Source organism: Lathyrus oleraceus, chromosome 4, assembly GCF_024323335.1.
Source record: "Lathyrus oleraceus cultivar Zhongwan6 chromosome 4, CAAS_Psat_ZW6_1.0, whole genome shotgun sequence".
Lineage (NCBI taxonomy): Eukaryota > Viridiplantae > Streptophyta > Magnoliopsida > Fabales > Fabaceae > Lathyrus > Lathyrus oleraceus.
The window spans coordinates 479,000,472-479,014,424 of NC_066582.1; the positions used below are offsets into that span (position 1 = coordinate 479,000,472).

The following is a 13,953-nucleotide window of genomic DNA, read 5'->3' on the forward strand; positions in this document are numbered from 1 at the left end:
ACATTTGACTCGTTTGAATATAATATAATTTATTGTGACACAAATAAATGTATATATGGAGAATGAAGATACTTTGTTTTAGTCTAGATTTGGTAGAACAACAAATATGATTTGTTTTTGAATTATCTAGATTTCTAGTAAAAAATGAAAATAATGGACTTAGTAAATATATATGGTTTTATTTACATAAACCATTAATAGAAGTTAAATTCATGCATTCAAAAATATTCTTAAATGAATAAAATAAAACCTCTCTCTCTCTCACACACACACACGCACACACACACAAAGAGATAATATAAATTTGGCATTTGAGAAAGTCAATAAGAGAAAGCCATGAATGGTTAGCTAGTTTCAACTAAAGCCATAAATTGTTTAGCAAAAGCTAAATATGCATTTTCTCAATTGTTATAAATAATTGTTGTTACTTGTAATGAAGTACTCATCACAAAGAAAGTGAAAGTTAAAACAATAAGAAAAAGGCTCCAGCGAGTTTTTTTTAATGCTTAAAAGAAGTTTGTTTATGATACTATTTTCAATGTTATTCTTATAACAACACAATTATATTAAAACAATTAAATTTGCTTGCCAACATTTGGCATCAGAGCTTGTTACAATGAAAGGGCTAAAAGTTCAAGCACTAATCAAGTTTTATCGATGCAAACAACTATTTTCAAATTCAATGGAAGATCAAATTTTCCTATGTGGAAATGGTTGATGGAGTTGTGTTTAGCAACCAACGAGTATGGAGAAATTATGAAAAAAGGTTTTGTTGAACCAACTGAAAAAGATAAAGGAAAAGATGATAAGAAACAAGTTGAGAAAGACCGTCAACTCAACGAAAAAGCTTTATTTTTTATATGTCAATCTGTGGAGCTATCTGTTTTTGAGAAAAATTTCCATGCCAAAACAACTAAGGAGGCCTGAAAATTTTACTTAAAACATATGAAAGTGCTGACCTAGTTAAACAAACGAGGTTGGAAGGATTAAAACGTCAATTTAAGGTAATGAAGCAAGGAAAAGATGAAGGCATTTATGAATATTTTTCACGAATGGACAAACTAGTCAATGAAATGAAATCCAACGGTGATGACATAAAGGAGAAAGATGTTGTGGAGAAAATTATGCGCATTTTTTCAACTCGTTTTGATTATGTAGTAGCAGCAATTGAAGAAGGAAAAGATGTCACCACAATGACTTTAAATGATTTGCAAGCATCTTTGGAGTCACGTGAGATGCGGATGCACGAGAGATCAAGTGACACATTTGAGCAAGCTTTAAAATCTCAAACAAATGTGAGAAATGAGGGACTTGTGCAAAGAAGGGCAAACCACTTTCAAAGAGGACATAGTTCCAAAGGTAACTAGAGGAATTCCCAAACTGACTTAAGCCAAAGCACACGAGGTAATGGCTCTTTTCAAAATAAATCTAATATTCAATGTCACAAATGTCAAAAGTACAGACATTTTCAATCAAAATGAAAATCTCATATTCAGTGCCATAATTGTAAAAAGTATGGTCACTATAGTCCAGAATGTCGTGCTAAATCATTGAATATTAGAGATAGCCATGCTCGAGTTGCATAAATTGAAGATAATATGAAAATGGTGCTTACAACATGTCATGTTATAGCTGATAAAAATGATGATCAATGGTTGTTGCTAGATACTGGTTGCAGTAACCATTTAAGTGGGAATAAGGAACTATTTAGTAACTTAGATCAAAGTTTCTGCAGCATAGTCAAGCTCAGTGATAATTCAAAGCTTCAAGTTTTAGGAAAAGGAAAGATCTCCATCAGATTGAAGGATGGATCTTTGAATTATATTTCTGATATATTCTATGTACCTAGTATATGTCAGAATCTCTTAAGCATTGAACAACTTGCTGAGAAAGGCTATGATTTAAACTTCAACAAAAGAGGTTGTACTATCAATGATGTTGAGATATGCCTCATAGAAAAGACAAGCATGTCAAGGAATTGTCTATTTCCAATGAAAATCAAGTACGATGCTAATATGTGTTACAAAGTTGTAGCTATTGATGATAATTGGTTTTGGCACATGCGTCTTAGACACTTCAACCTTTAAAGCATAAATTTTCTTGCAAATAAGAAATGAGTTGCTGGATAACATGTTATCCCAGTTCCTGATCAACTGTGTGAAGCTTATATAGTACGAAAGAAGCATTGAGATCCTTTTCCTAAAGGGAAGGCATGGAGAGCTACAAAACCACTTGAGCTTATGCACTCTGATTTATGCTATGTGGAAGTACCATCCAATGGAGGTAATAAATATTTTATTACTTTCAATTATGACTTTAGTAGGAAGACGTGGGTTTATGTTTTGAAAAAAAAATCGGATGCTTGTGATGCACTCAAAAGATTTATAGCATATGTTGAAAGACAAAGTGGTTATACTCTGAAAACCTTAAGAATTGACAGGGGAACAGAGTATGTTGTATGTGATGATTTCTTGAGAAAGCGTGGAGTTAAGCATCAAATGACTACAAGATACACTCCTCAACAAAATGGAGTGGCATAAAGAAAGAATAGAATAAACATGGATAGTGTGAGAAGCATGTTGCATTGCAAGAATTTACCCAAGAGTTTTTGGGCCGAAGTAGTGACTTGTGCAATATACCTTTTAAATAGGTGCCTAGTGAAAAGTATATGTGATAAAACTCCACAAGAAGCTTGGAGTGGACAAAATCCAAATTTGAGTAACTTGAAAGTTTTTTGTTGTATTGCTTATGCGCATGTTCTAGATCAACTGATGAAGAAGCTTGATGACAAGGCAGAAAAGTGCATATTTGTAGGATATTGTGAAGAAAAAAAAGCCTACAAATCGTACAATCCAGAAACTCAAAAGGTAGTCATCAGCAGGGATGTTACCTTTGATGAAGATGGATCATGGGATTAGTCAGAAAAGAAAAAAGAGTTGTTGCATGTACCAGTTACTATAAATGAAGAAGTAGATGATAAAGTTAATGAACCATCCACTAAACCAACATTTGATGAACTATCCACAACACAAGACTCACCACCTCGTAGATATCCACAACGGGAGCGTCACCCACCTCCTCACTTGAAAGATTATGAAGTTGGTCAAGATGATGATCCTGATAATATGGAGGAATAAATTACTTATTATTCCTTATTTATTGATTGTGATCCTGTGACATATGAGGAAGCAGCCAATAAAGATTACTGGATGAAAGCAATGAGTGAAGAAATTCATGCAATTGAGAAAAATAATACATGGGAGTTAACTACACTTCCAGAAGGAAAGAAGCCAATTCGAGTCGTGTGGGTGTACAAAACTAAGTACAATCCAAAAGGAGAAGTAGATCGCTTCAAAGCATGGTTAGTAGCAAAAGGCTACAAATAAAAACCCGACATTGATTATTTTGAAGCTCTTGCTCCAGTTGCTAGAATGGACACGGTACGCATGATTCTTTCCTTTGCTACCCAAAATCAATGGAAGATATTTCAGATAGATTTCAAGTCCGCCTTCTTGAATGGTGTGCTTGAAGAAGGAGTTTACGTAGAACAACCGCCAGATTATTTACAACAAGGAAATGAAGGTAAAGTGTACAAGTTGAAGAAAGCACTATATGGACTGAAGCAGACGCCTAGAGCTTGATAAATACGTATTGACATATATTTTATCAATAATGGATTCCATAGAAGTCCATATGAGTATTCTTTATACGTCAAAGCAACCATGGATGAAAAAAAATGTTGTTATTGTTTGCTTGTACGTGGATGATCTTATCTTCACTGGTAACAATAATAAATCGTTAGCAGATTTTAAGGAGAGCATGTCCACTCAATTTGAAATGACAGATATGGGCCAAATGTCTTATTTTCTAGGCATTAAAGTGAAGCAGAAAAATGAGGGAATTTTTATTTCACAGAAGAAATATGAATCAGATATTCGGAAGAAATTTAAAACGGAATCGTGTAAACCAATGCTGACTCCAGTGGAAGAAAGATTGAAATTAGAAAAATAAATTGGCGGTGATCTTGTCAATTCAACAAATTTCAAAAGGCTAGTGGGAATCCTCGAGTACTTGACAACAATAAGACCTGATATAGTTTTTGGAGTTGGACTCATAAGTAGATTCGTGAAGTCGCCAAGACAATCACATTGGCCAATTGCAAAGAGAATTTTGAGACATGTCAAAGGAACAATTGACGAAGGAATTTTTTATTTAAGTTCTACCAAGTCATAGTTGATTGGATACACAAATAGTGATTGAGCAGGTGAAACTGAAACTCAAAAAAGCACTTCGGGTTATGTTTTCCATCTCGGTACAGGCGCGTTTTCTTGGTCCTCTAAGAAATAACAAGTAGTTATTTTGTCAACAGCAGAGGCAGAGTACATGACATCAACAAATTGTGCTATTCAAGTTGTTTGGTTACGAAGAATATTAAGTGACTTGCAACATCATCAAGATGGTCCAATAAAGGTATTATGCGACAACAAATCAACGATTGCTCTAACAAATAATCCAGTGTTTCATGGGCATAACAAACATATTGACATTAAACATCACTACATTCGAGACTTAATAAGAGATAAGGAAATTGTGGTGGAGTATTGTACTTCGGAAGATCAAATTGCTGATATTTTTATAAAGGCACTAAAAACCAATTTGTTCTTGAAGATGAAGAATTTGCTGGGAATTATGATGTCAAATGTAATGGAGGATGTTAGATAATATAAATTTGGCATTCGAAAAAGTCAATAAGAGAAAGTCATGAATGGTTAGCTAGTTTCAAGGAAAGCCATAAATTATTTAGCAAAAGTTAAATATGTATTTTCTCAATTGTTATTACTTGTAATAAAGTACAAATCACACATAAAGCAAAAGTTAAAACAATAAAAAAAAGACTCCAACAATTTTTTTTTATATGTTTAAAATAAATTTATTTATGATATTATTTTCAATATTATTCGTATAACAACAAAATTATATTAAGACAATTAAATTCATTTGCTAACTCTTTCTCCGCATCATCCGCATCATTCTATATACGTAATGAATACGACAGAGTCAAGCTATGAATACGACAGAGTCAAGCTATCGAAGTTAAGGTTCTAAAATTCCGAATAATCATGTAGTATATGGTTACAAAACGAACGTACACCAATTGTTGAAAAATCTATATCGAACGAAGAGAACGACATTGAGAAAAAAAACAGTATAATTGCATGAATGTAGAAAAGTCAAGAAATTTTATGTGAGAGTTTGATTGGTAGATGAGCATGTTTGGTTTTAATATTCTATGATAATTTGAAATAACATAATATTGCATGTTTGATATTCAGACAAGCCTGCATGAATTGGATGGTTTTAAATGGCTGTTTGATTTGGATCACAAATTTAGATAAGCTTAGATTAACTTATTAGAATTTGAATTCATCCACTTACATAAGTTTTGTAACTCAACTTATAATATTTTATTAAAATAATTTATGATATTTTTTTAAATAAATTAAATTAAATTTTATTTTTTATCATAAAATAATTTAGAGAAACTTATTAATTAAAACGTATTTTAATAAATATTTGTGATATGTTACAAATAAGTTATTTATCCTAACATGACCTTACCGTTGTTATAAGTTATTGTTTAGATTGAGGAGAAGATTTTATACATGCAACAAAGATATTTGCACAATAGTTTCTTTTTTGGAAATGTAATGGATGTAGATTTTTCAATCTTTAACGAGATAACATTTGTTAGATAATATAAATTTCGCATTTGGAAAAGTCAATAAGAGAAAGTCATGAATGATTAGTTAATTTTAAGGAAAGTCATAAATTGTTTAGTAAAAGCTAAATATGTATTTTCTCAATTGTTATAAATAATTATTATTACTTGTAATGAATTACTCATCACAAAGAAAGTGAAAGTTAAAACAATAAGAAAAAGGCTCCAACGAATTTTTTTTAATGCTTAGAAGAAGTTTGTTTAGAAAAAGGGCTACAAGTTCAAGCACTAATCAAATTTTGTCAGTGCAAACAACTGTTTTCAAATTTAATGGAAGATCAAATTTTTCTATGTGGAAACGGTTGATGGAGTTGTGTTTAGAAACCAACGAGTATGGAGAAATTATGAAAAAAGGTTTTGTTGAACCAACTGAAGAAGATAAAGAAAAAGATGATGAGACATAAGTTGAGAAAGACAGTCAACTCAACGAAAAAGCTTTGATTTTGATATGTCAATTTGTGGAGCTATCAGTTTTTGAGAAAATTTTCCATGCCAAAACAACTAAGGAGGCTTGGGAAATTTTACTTAAAACATATGAAGGTGCTGACCCAGTTAAACGAATGAGGTTTCAAGTATTAAAACGTCAGTTTGAGCTAATGGAACAAGGAAAAGATGAAAGCATTCATGAATAATTTTCACGAATGGACAAACTAGTCAATGAAATGGAATCCAATAGTGATGACATAAAGGAGAAAGATGTTGTGGAGAAAATTATGTGCACTCTTTCAACTCGTTTTGGTTACGTAGTAGCAACAACTGAAGAAGGAAAAGATGCCACCACAATGACTTTAAATGATTTGAAGCATCTTTGGAGTCACGTGAGATGCAGATGAATAAGATATCAAGTGGCACATTTGAGCAAGCTTTAAAAGCTCAAAAACATGTGAGAAATGAGGGACTTGTGCAAAGAAGGGCAAACCACTTTCAAAGAGGACATAGTTCCAAAGGTAACTGGAGGATTTCTCAATCTGACTTAAGCCAAAGCACACGAGGTAATGGCTCTTTTCAAAATAAATCTAATATTCAATGTCACAAATGTCAAAAGTACGAACATTTTCAATCAGAATGCAAATCTCATATTCAGTGCCATAATTGTAAAAATTATGGTCACTATAGTCGAGAATGTCGTACTAAATCATTGAATATTAGAGATAGCCATGCTCGAGTTGCAGAAATTGAAGATGATATGAAAATGGTGCTTACAACATGTCATGTTATAACCGATAAAAATGATGATCAATGGTTGATATATACTGGTTGTAGTAACCATTTAAGTGGGAATAAGGAACTATTTAGTGACTTAGATGAAAGTTTCCGCAACATATAACAAATTGCAAATGCAAATGATGATCAAAATGAAACATGATGCATGATATGCAAATGCAAATGTGAATTTTTTTCAAGGAACTTTAAGACATAAAACAAATTTTAAACCTTATAAAGGGAACAACACATTTTGAAATACTGAAAATATCATTCTATTAATAATGTGAAGGATTACAATCGTAAATACAAATTCAATGATCATAAATGGAAAGAAACTAGATATATGGAATCATGTCCGATGACGACCCAACTCCAAGTTGGTATTTCTTGTGAAGTCTTTTGATCTCCCTTTCATAGTTGCTTTTCATGGCGTCCTTCTCCATCACGAGCTAGTCTATAATACCTTTCCAAACACCGGAAGTAGGAAGATGAGTAGACGATGAAATGTTAGAGGAAAATAAATCCTCTTGGTTCCTTGACCTCTTTATAACATGTTTCTCAAGCAACTCTATCAAGTAATCTTTTTCCTTCAACTGCTTCTGTAATTCTTCCTTCTCAAGGTGTGAGGTGTGAAATTTATCTTCCCAATCATCTCTCTCTTGCTTCATCCTATCCAAAGTCTCTTGCAACTCATATATGCCTTTAATAATGGGCGATTTGACCATTACTAAAGACATAGGTATTTCATAAGCGTATGGCATGTTGAATTATTTTGCTTTCTTCTTCACCCAACTAGTGTAAGGATCCAAAGCGACATAATTCTTCAATTCAAACTCACTTTTTCCTTTCCTATGAATATTGTGCCAAGCATGCACCATCTTATCTTCAACCCTTGAGTGTATTTCCCTTCCTGGAAAAATAAACCTTCTAACACGATGTTATTAGGTTTGTCCTTCATAGCGAACCCAAGTCGATGTCTTGCCAAAGCCGAATTGTAGTTGATTTCTCCTTGTGTACCAAGAAGAGGCACATTAGAGAACTCCCCACAACTATCAGTAATCTTGACGTTGTCGTAAATAGAAGAATCCCAAGTTATGTCATCATTGGTGAGAGACATAAGTCTTTGAGACCACCTTAAACAACCCTTGTTTTCTTTGAAGATAGGAGACTGCAGCAAGTGCGAAATAAACCACTTGTACAGTAAGTATGCACAACAGACAATAGTTTCACTTCCCTTGGAAGTCTTATGATGAATGGAGAAATAGGTGTCACCAAGAAAAGTTGGAATAGGATTCCCAACCAAAAAGATCCTAATAGCATTAACATCAAAGGCGACCATGCTACCAGCATTGGCAAAAGAAAAAGCTTTCTCAGTCAAAATTTCTGAAGTCAGCCCCCTGATACCTCCTTTGACAGTGAGATTAGCATCTACGTCAGATTTCCTCAGGTCAATAGATTCATCAATAACTTGAGACTCAAGAATCCCTTCCATCCCACTAAAAGGAACTCTATCAGAAACTAGTATTCCCAAAAGATAAGCATACTCCTCCATAGTATGCAACAACTGATAATCAGGGAAAGTGAAGCACCAGTAAACTGGATCGTAGAACTGAACCAAAGTACAAAGAAGACCATCTTCAACATCAGTAGATAGAATAGACAAAAGTCTCCCAAAATAGTTTCTGAAATCCTTAGGATCATCCATAAAAGATGCTAGCTTTCTTAATTCCATGAGATCGGGACGTTTGAAACTTTATTTCTGAGTGTTCCTTCTTTCAATATCCATAGTCAAAATATATGCAATGTTTGCAAAAAGAGTCTCTAAGTTCCTTGAAAACTGAAAAAAAAAGCTAATGAATACAATGAGTGCATGATGCAACAACCACAAACAAGATCACACAAGGCACACAAACAAGGTCTAAAGATCCGGAGTCACGAGCATGAAGCCAAGGGTAAGATCCCACCTACAATGTATGTACTAAGGGTATAATAACACATAGGACAAGGTTCTAAAGAGTTCATAGAGTAATAATTCCATCCTTTTGGATATTACGAGTTTAAATGACTACTCACCAACCAACAATATTCTCAAGAGAAGTTCGTCCGAGCGTAGCATCGCATAACAACTAATTCAAGTCTACACCTGAATAGCCACCTCACTACATCCTAAAAGGCCAATATGGGTTAAGGGTTCTAAGCTCCTCGACTTCTCGGGCTCCTAGGTCAGAAAAAGTAATGCCAACTACGACTACTCGTGTGACATCAATAATCCCAAAGGGGCCTCCACTGAGTGGGGGATCTCAAGTCAGCTTATTAAAGATTAACTCCATGTAATCCAAATAAGACTATACCACCCTCCTATCATAATAGCTCTCAAGCCCAGGTATAGGACTTATCTCACTGCACAAAGATCACCAAACACCAGACAAGATAAACAACAACACGTTTAACCAACAACACTTATCTCACTGCACAAAGATCACCAAACACCACACATAAACAAAGATATGTTAAACCCTCTAAGGACTACTCCCTATTAGAGTCGCCACTTTTCTGTAGCGATAAAATTTTGAGATTAAGCTATTATTAACTTAACTCGTAAAGTAAGAGTCGTCACCACGTTTTTATTATTTCGAAAGGAAAAGGGGAAAAGTACGAACAAAACCCAATTTTTTTAAAAATAAAACTAATAAGAAGAGATAAGGGTCTTGGGGTTAATTATGCAAAGGGAAGGTGTTAGCACCCTAAACATACATGGTACTCCATGGGAACCTATTTGAAAATATCTATATTTTAGTTTTTAAAAAAAAGGTGTTGTTTGCAAAAGATTGGAGAGATGGGGAAAGAAGTATACTTTTTCTTAATTTTTGTGTTTGCCAGGACTTTTGAAATCGCATGCCTACGTACCAACAAAGTGCAATGGAGGATCAAAACCTCGTAGTTCGTGGTAAACGTATCAAAGATGTTTGTTTTGATTCATTTTTAACAAAGAGAATTTTTTTCATTTTTAGGAGAATACTCAACTAGCCACCCACAAGTATGAGAACTTTACATCACCACAGAGAAGGGCTCCAACTTGGATAAAGATCAACAAGTATGCCACTAGCTCTCTTAGACGGGAAAAAATTATCATAAATACTATGGGGATACGAGAATTATATCTCAACTATTTAAATGACTCATGTCTAAACTTTGAGAAAAGTTTTTAAAAAGAAAAGTGCACAAAATAATTTGAATGAGTTATGCATTTTTGAGTCTTTTGAAATTGGTACGAATATACTTAAGATGGATTATCATTTATTAGGAAAAGGTTCTAAAAATCACTTGACAAAAGTAAAAGTTTATTGAGAAATTCGTTCAAGTTTGAAATCAAGAAGATTTTTGAAAGGAGGGAGAAGATTTGAAAATTAAAGAAAGAGAGGATAAGAAGAGATTATCCTAGAGCATAAAGTAAAGGCTATGGAGGAAAGATCTAGCCAAGAGATAGCAAGCCTTATGACATAGGTCAAGAAAGAATTCCATCCTTTGGATTAAGCCTCAAGTGAACCAAATAAACAAAGAATAATCATGCATTAGGTGAAACCCCAATAACCAAGCCAAGTCTTCACAAAGAAGTCTCAACATCAAATGTATCAGATGAATCCCAATGTCTCAAATCACAATCTCCCAAAGCAAAGATCATGGTCCTAGCTTTAAGTCCATAAATTAACAGAACCAAAGTTTTTATGGGTTTTTTCTTTATTAATGTCTTTTACAAGGAAAATGTAAGTCCCAATGGACAAAGAACAAATAATAAGCCATAAAACAATATGATATGAGATGCTAAAATAAAAGCATAAAGTAATTAACAAGAAATAGAAGCATAAAATAAATGACATCAAAATAAATCTAATATAATAAGATGTTAGTGATAAAAAATGAAAGATGTTTTGGTCGTTTTTTGGAGAACACTCAACTATTCATCCACAAGCATGAAAATATGAACCTATACATCACCATGAGAAGGACTCCAACTTGGATAGGGTCAACAATTATGCCACTAGATCTCCCAAATGAAAAAGGGAGCAATATTTTCACACAATACCATGAGGAGTAGGAGACTTACAATATCACTTATGAAAATGTCTTACTTTCGGTACAAATTTAGCGCTATGTTAAGCAATCGTAATTGAACTTATGTAGAAGTCACAACTATATGAGGTCGGTCAATAATAATGTTAGTGTTAATATATGCTAGAGAAATGATACGTAAACCATTCTCCTTAAGCCATGCCACAGAAAAAGAAAAAAAGAAAAAATCAAGCACATAGGCTAGGAGGATGGTTCATTACTTCAATCCATACTTCATAGTACTTAGGACAAACTTATGCATCAATCCAAAGTACCTTAAATGATTCATGATCAATTAGGAGGTAGATTTGAAATTATGAAAGTTCATCAAGTACCGATCCATACATCATGAATAAGATGGACACAAGCCATCCATTTGATCTTGAGGAAATAAAGAGATGAAGAAGAAGAAGGGGATAAAAGAGATCACACCCAAATTGGATCAAGGGTTTGATCAAGTCATCATCAAAATCAATCATCCATTTTGGTGGATTAGGGTTTTCACCCCATCAACATCGAAGATCCATTGAGTTTGATAAGACCTATGGTCCAAACCATCATGATCCAAGGCCAACAAAAGTAAACTAAAAGTATTTTTTAAATGAAATTAAAAAAGTAAATAAAGTAAAAAATCCATAAAGACCTTCAAAACACCAAATACATGGCCAAGAAAATTATGGAAGGCTGGAAATAAAATAAGAACATATAATGATTTTCCCAGAAATTAAAAATATGGAAAAGTATTTTTAAACCAATTAAAATAAAGGAGAAAAGAGAAATTCCATGAAAAATAGAAAATCAGTAAAATAAAATATGAAAAAATAAAAATCAGATGGAGGAAAAAAAAGAGAAATTTCGAAATTATTTTGGGATTTTTTGGATGTAAAATGAGTTTTCTATGAATTTAAAAAGAAAATGCAATTAAAAATGAAAATAGAAAAAAATTAAAATTAGAAAAAACATGGAGCGTTGGATCAAGCCTCATTAATTTATGTGGCAGATACAACACTCCTCAGGTTAAGGTGCACAATGGAATTTAGCTGAAATGAAACACTAGATTGCATTTACATTGAACCAATCATAATATTTCATTTGTCCAACGTGTCTCAAACTCATATGACCTGAGATAAACTCCGGTTGTCTTCTCTGATGGTCCTCCACCGGAGTTTCATTGTTTGGTAAATTCAGGACACGAGGCCACCACCAATGTGATAACCTCTTCATCACGAATTCAACCTCATGCTCCAAATTCATTTATATAAATTGAGCACGGGGAATTTCAGAGAAGTTTCAGAAGCAAACAAGCCACGAAAAATTAAATTAAATGATGAACACGATCAATCAACACCAGATAAGTTAGGGGAAAACATCAGAGAGTGAAGGACTATATCTTGGTAACTTGTTTGAGTTCAAATGGTGCTCATAACTACCTTGTCCAAATGGTGATCAGAAGTTGATGAAGCTCAATATGGTTAGAGCAATTCAGAAGGTCTCAGAGCTTGAGAATTATTGCAAAACTTTCAGAGGATGCCGAAGATGCTAATGGAATCAAGAAATTGGATTGAAATAAGCTGGAATTCAGAACACGATAGTTGAATTATTTTGGAAAACTTCATATTTCAGTAGGGGTTTCTTGGCTCTCAAAAGCTTGGAAATGAATGTAATAGTTTCCTCTATTTATAGGGAATGTGTTTGGATCCAAATACGTGTGGAATCAAGCTGAACTTGTGTAAAACAAATTTGATCATGAAGTGAGAAAAGTGTGACTTGCAACTCGTCAAAACTCAGCCAAATAATGCATTTCAAGGGTCAATTAACTTCTGGAGACTTGGTTAAATATGTTCAGGTCCAAAACACATGCTAATTTTGCTTGGAATTGAGATTAGCAAAGTTTAAATTCTGGGCAATGGTGATTTCTTCAGTTCCAAGTCACCATGTTCAACTCAATGGGGCATCTAGCTCAGGAGGCTTTTTGATCCCATTCTTTTTGCAATGTGTTGACATGATAACAAAGATTATAATGTATCAATAAAGGTTGCATTTGGACGCTTGAGCACAAAGTTATGACATGTTGAAGTTGGAACGAAAAATTGATCATGTAACTTAGAAAAAATCTAAGTCCCAAATGCCTGAAAATGACCTGTAATATTTCAATGAATTCCATGGTCTTCCAAGCATAATTTGACCTTGATCATTGAATAAAATATGTATATGGACATCAAAAATGATATTGTGCAAAAATAATAATCCTCAAATGTTGAAAATTGAAGAAGTTACAATCCTTGAGAGTTGAGAAAAAGTCACTTGAAAATAGGTTAAATTTCACTAAGTCCACAAATGACCTATAATGTCTCCAAACTTTTGATGATTCTCCAAGAATAATTGGATCTTGCCATGTAAAGATAAGTTCTAGAGAATGTTGATAAGGGTCATATGAAAAAAGAATCATTCAAAAATGTTGAGAATTGAAGGAATTGTGATCCTTGAAACTTTGACTTCAAATGTTGACTTTTTGGTCAAACCACTTGGAACAAACTTATGTACATAGACTTCCCTTGAATTTCAAAGAACATGGATGACCTTAAGAACTCAAAATAATGTGTCCTTGAATGTATCTTGATTAGATTGCTCAAAGCTTGAGGTAACTTGGTGAAGAAGGCATGGAAATAAACACATGAACCTTTGACTTTTCTTGAGAAGTAAACAACAGAACTTTAATGTACTCTTGATCAAAATGAGGTTTAAAGGTGCTTTAGAACTTTAGAGGTCATGCATTGAAAAATATCCCCTTGAGAATCAATGGTTGGCGACACTTTACTGAGGAATCAAAGAAAACCTAGCTGAGGAATCATGCTTGA

The 13,953-nt window shown here is 33.4% G+C and overlaps 1 protein-coding gene across 1 annotated transcript; it reads left to right on the plus strand.

The window, feature by feature from the left end:
• Positions 1-1,052: 1,052 nt before the first annotated feature.
• On the plus strand, positions 1,053-2,087 carry LOC127138066 (uncharacterized). The gene is made up of 2 exons (XM_051064472.1): positions 1,053-1,359; positions 1,666-2,087. The coding sequence occupies exons 1-2, from the start codon at positions 1,053-1,055 to the stop codon at positions 2,085-2,087; spliced, it is 729 nt and encodes a 242-aa protein (XP_050920429.1).
• The last annotated feature ends 11,866 nt before the right edge of the window (positions 2,088-13,953 follow it).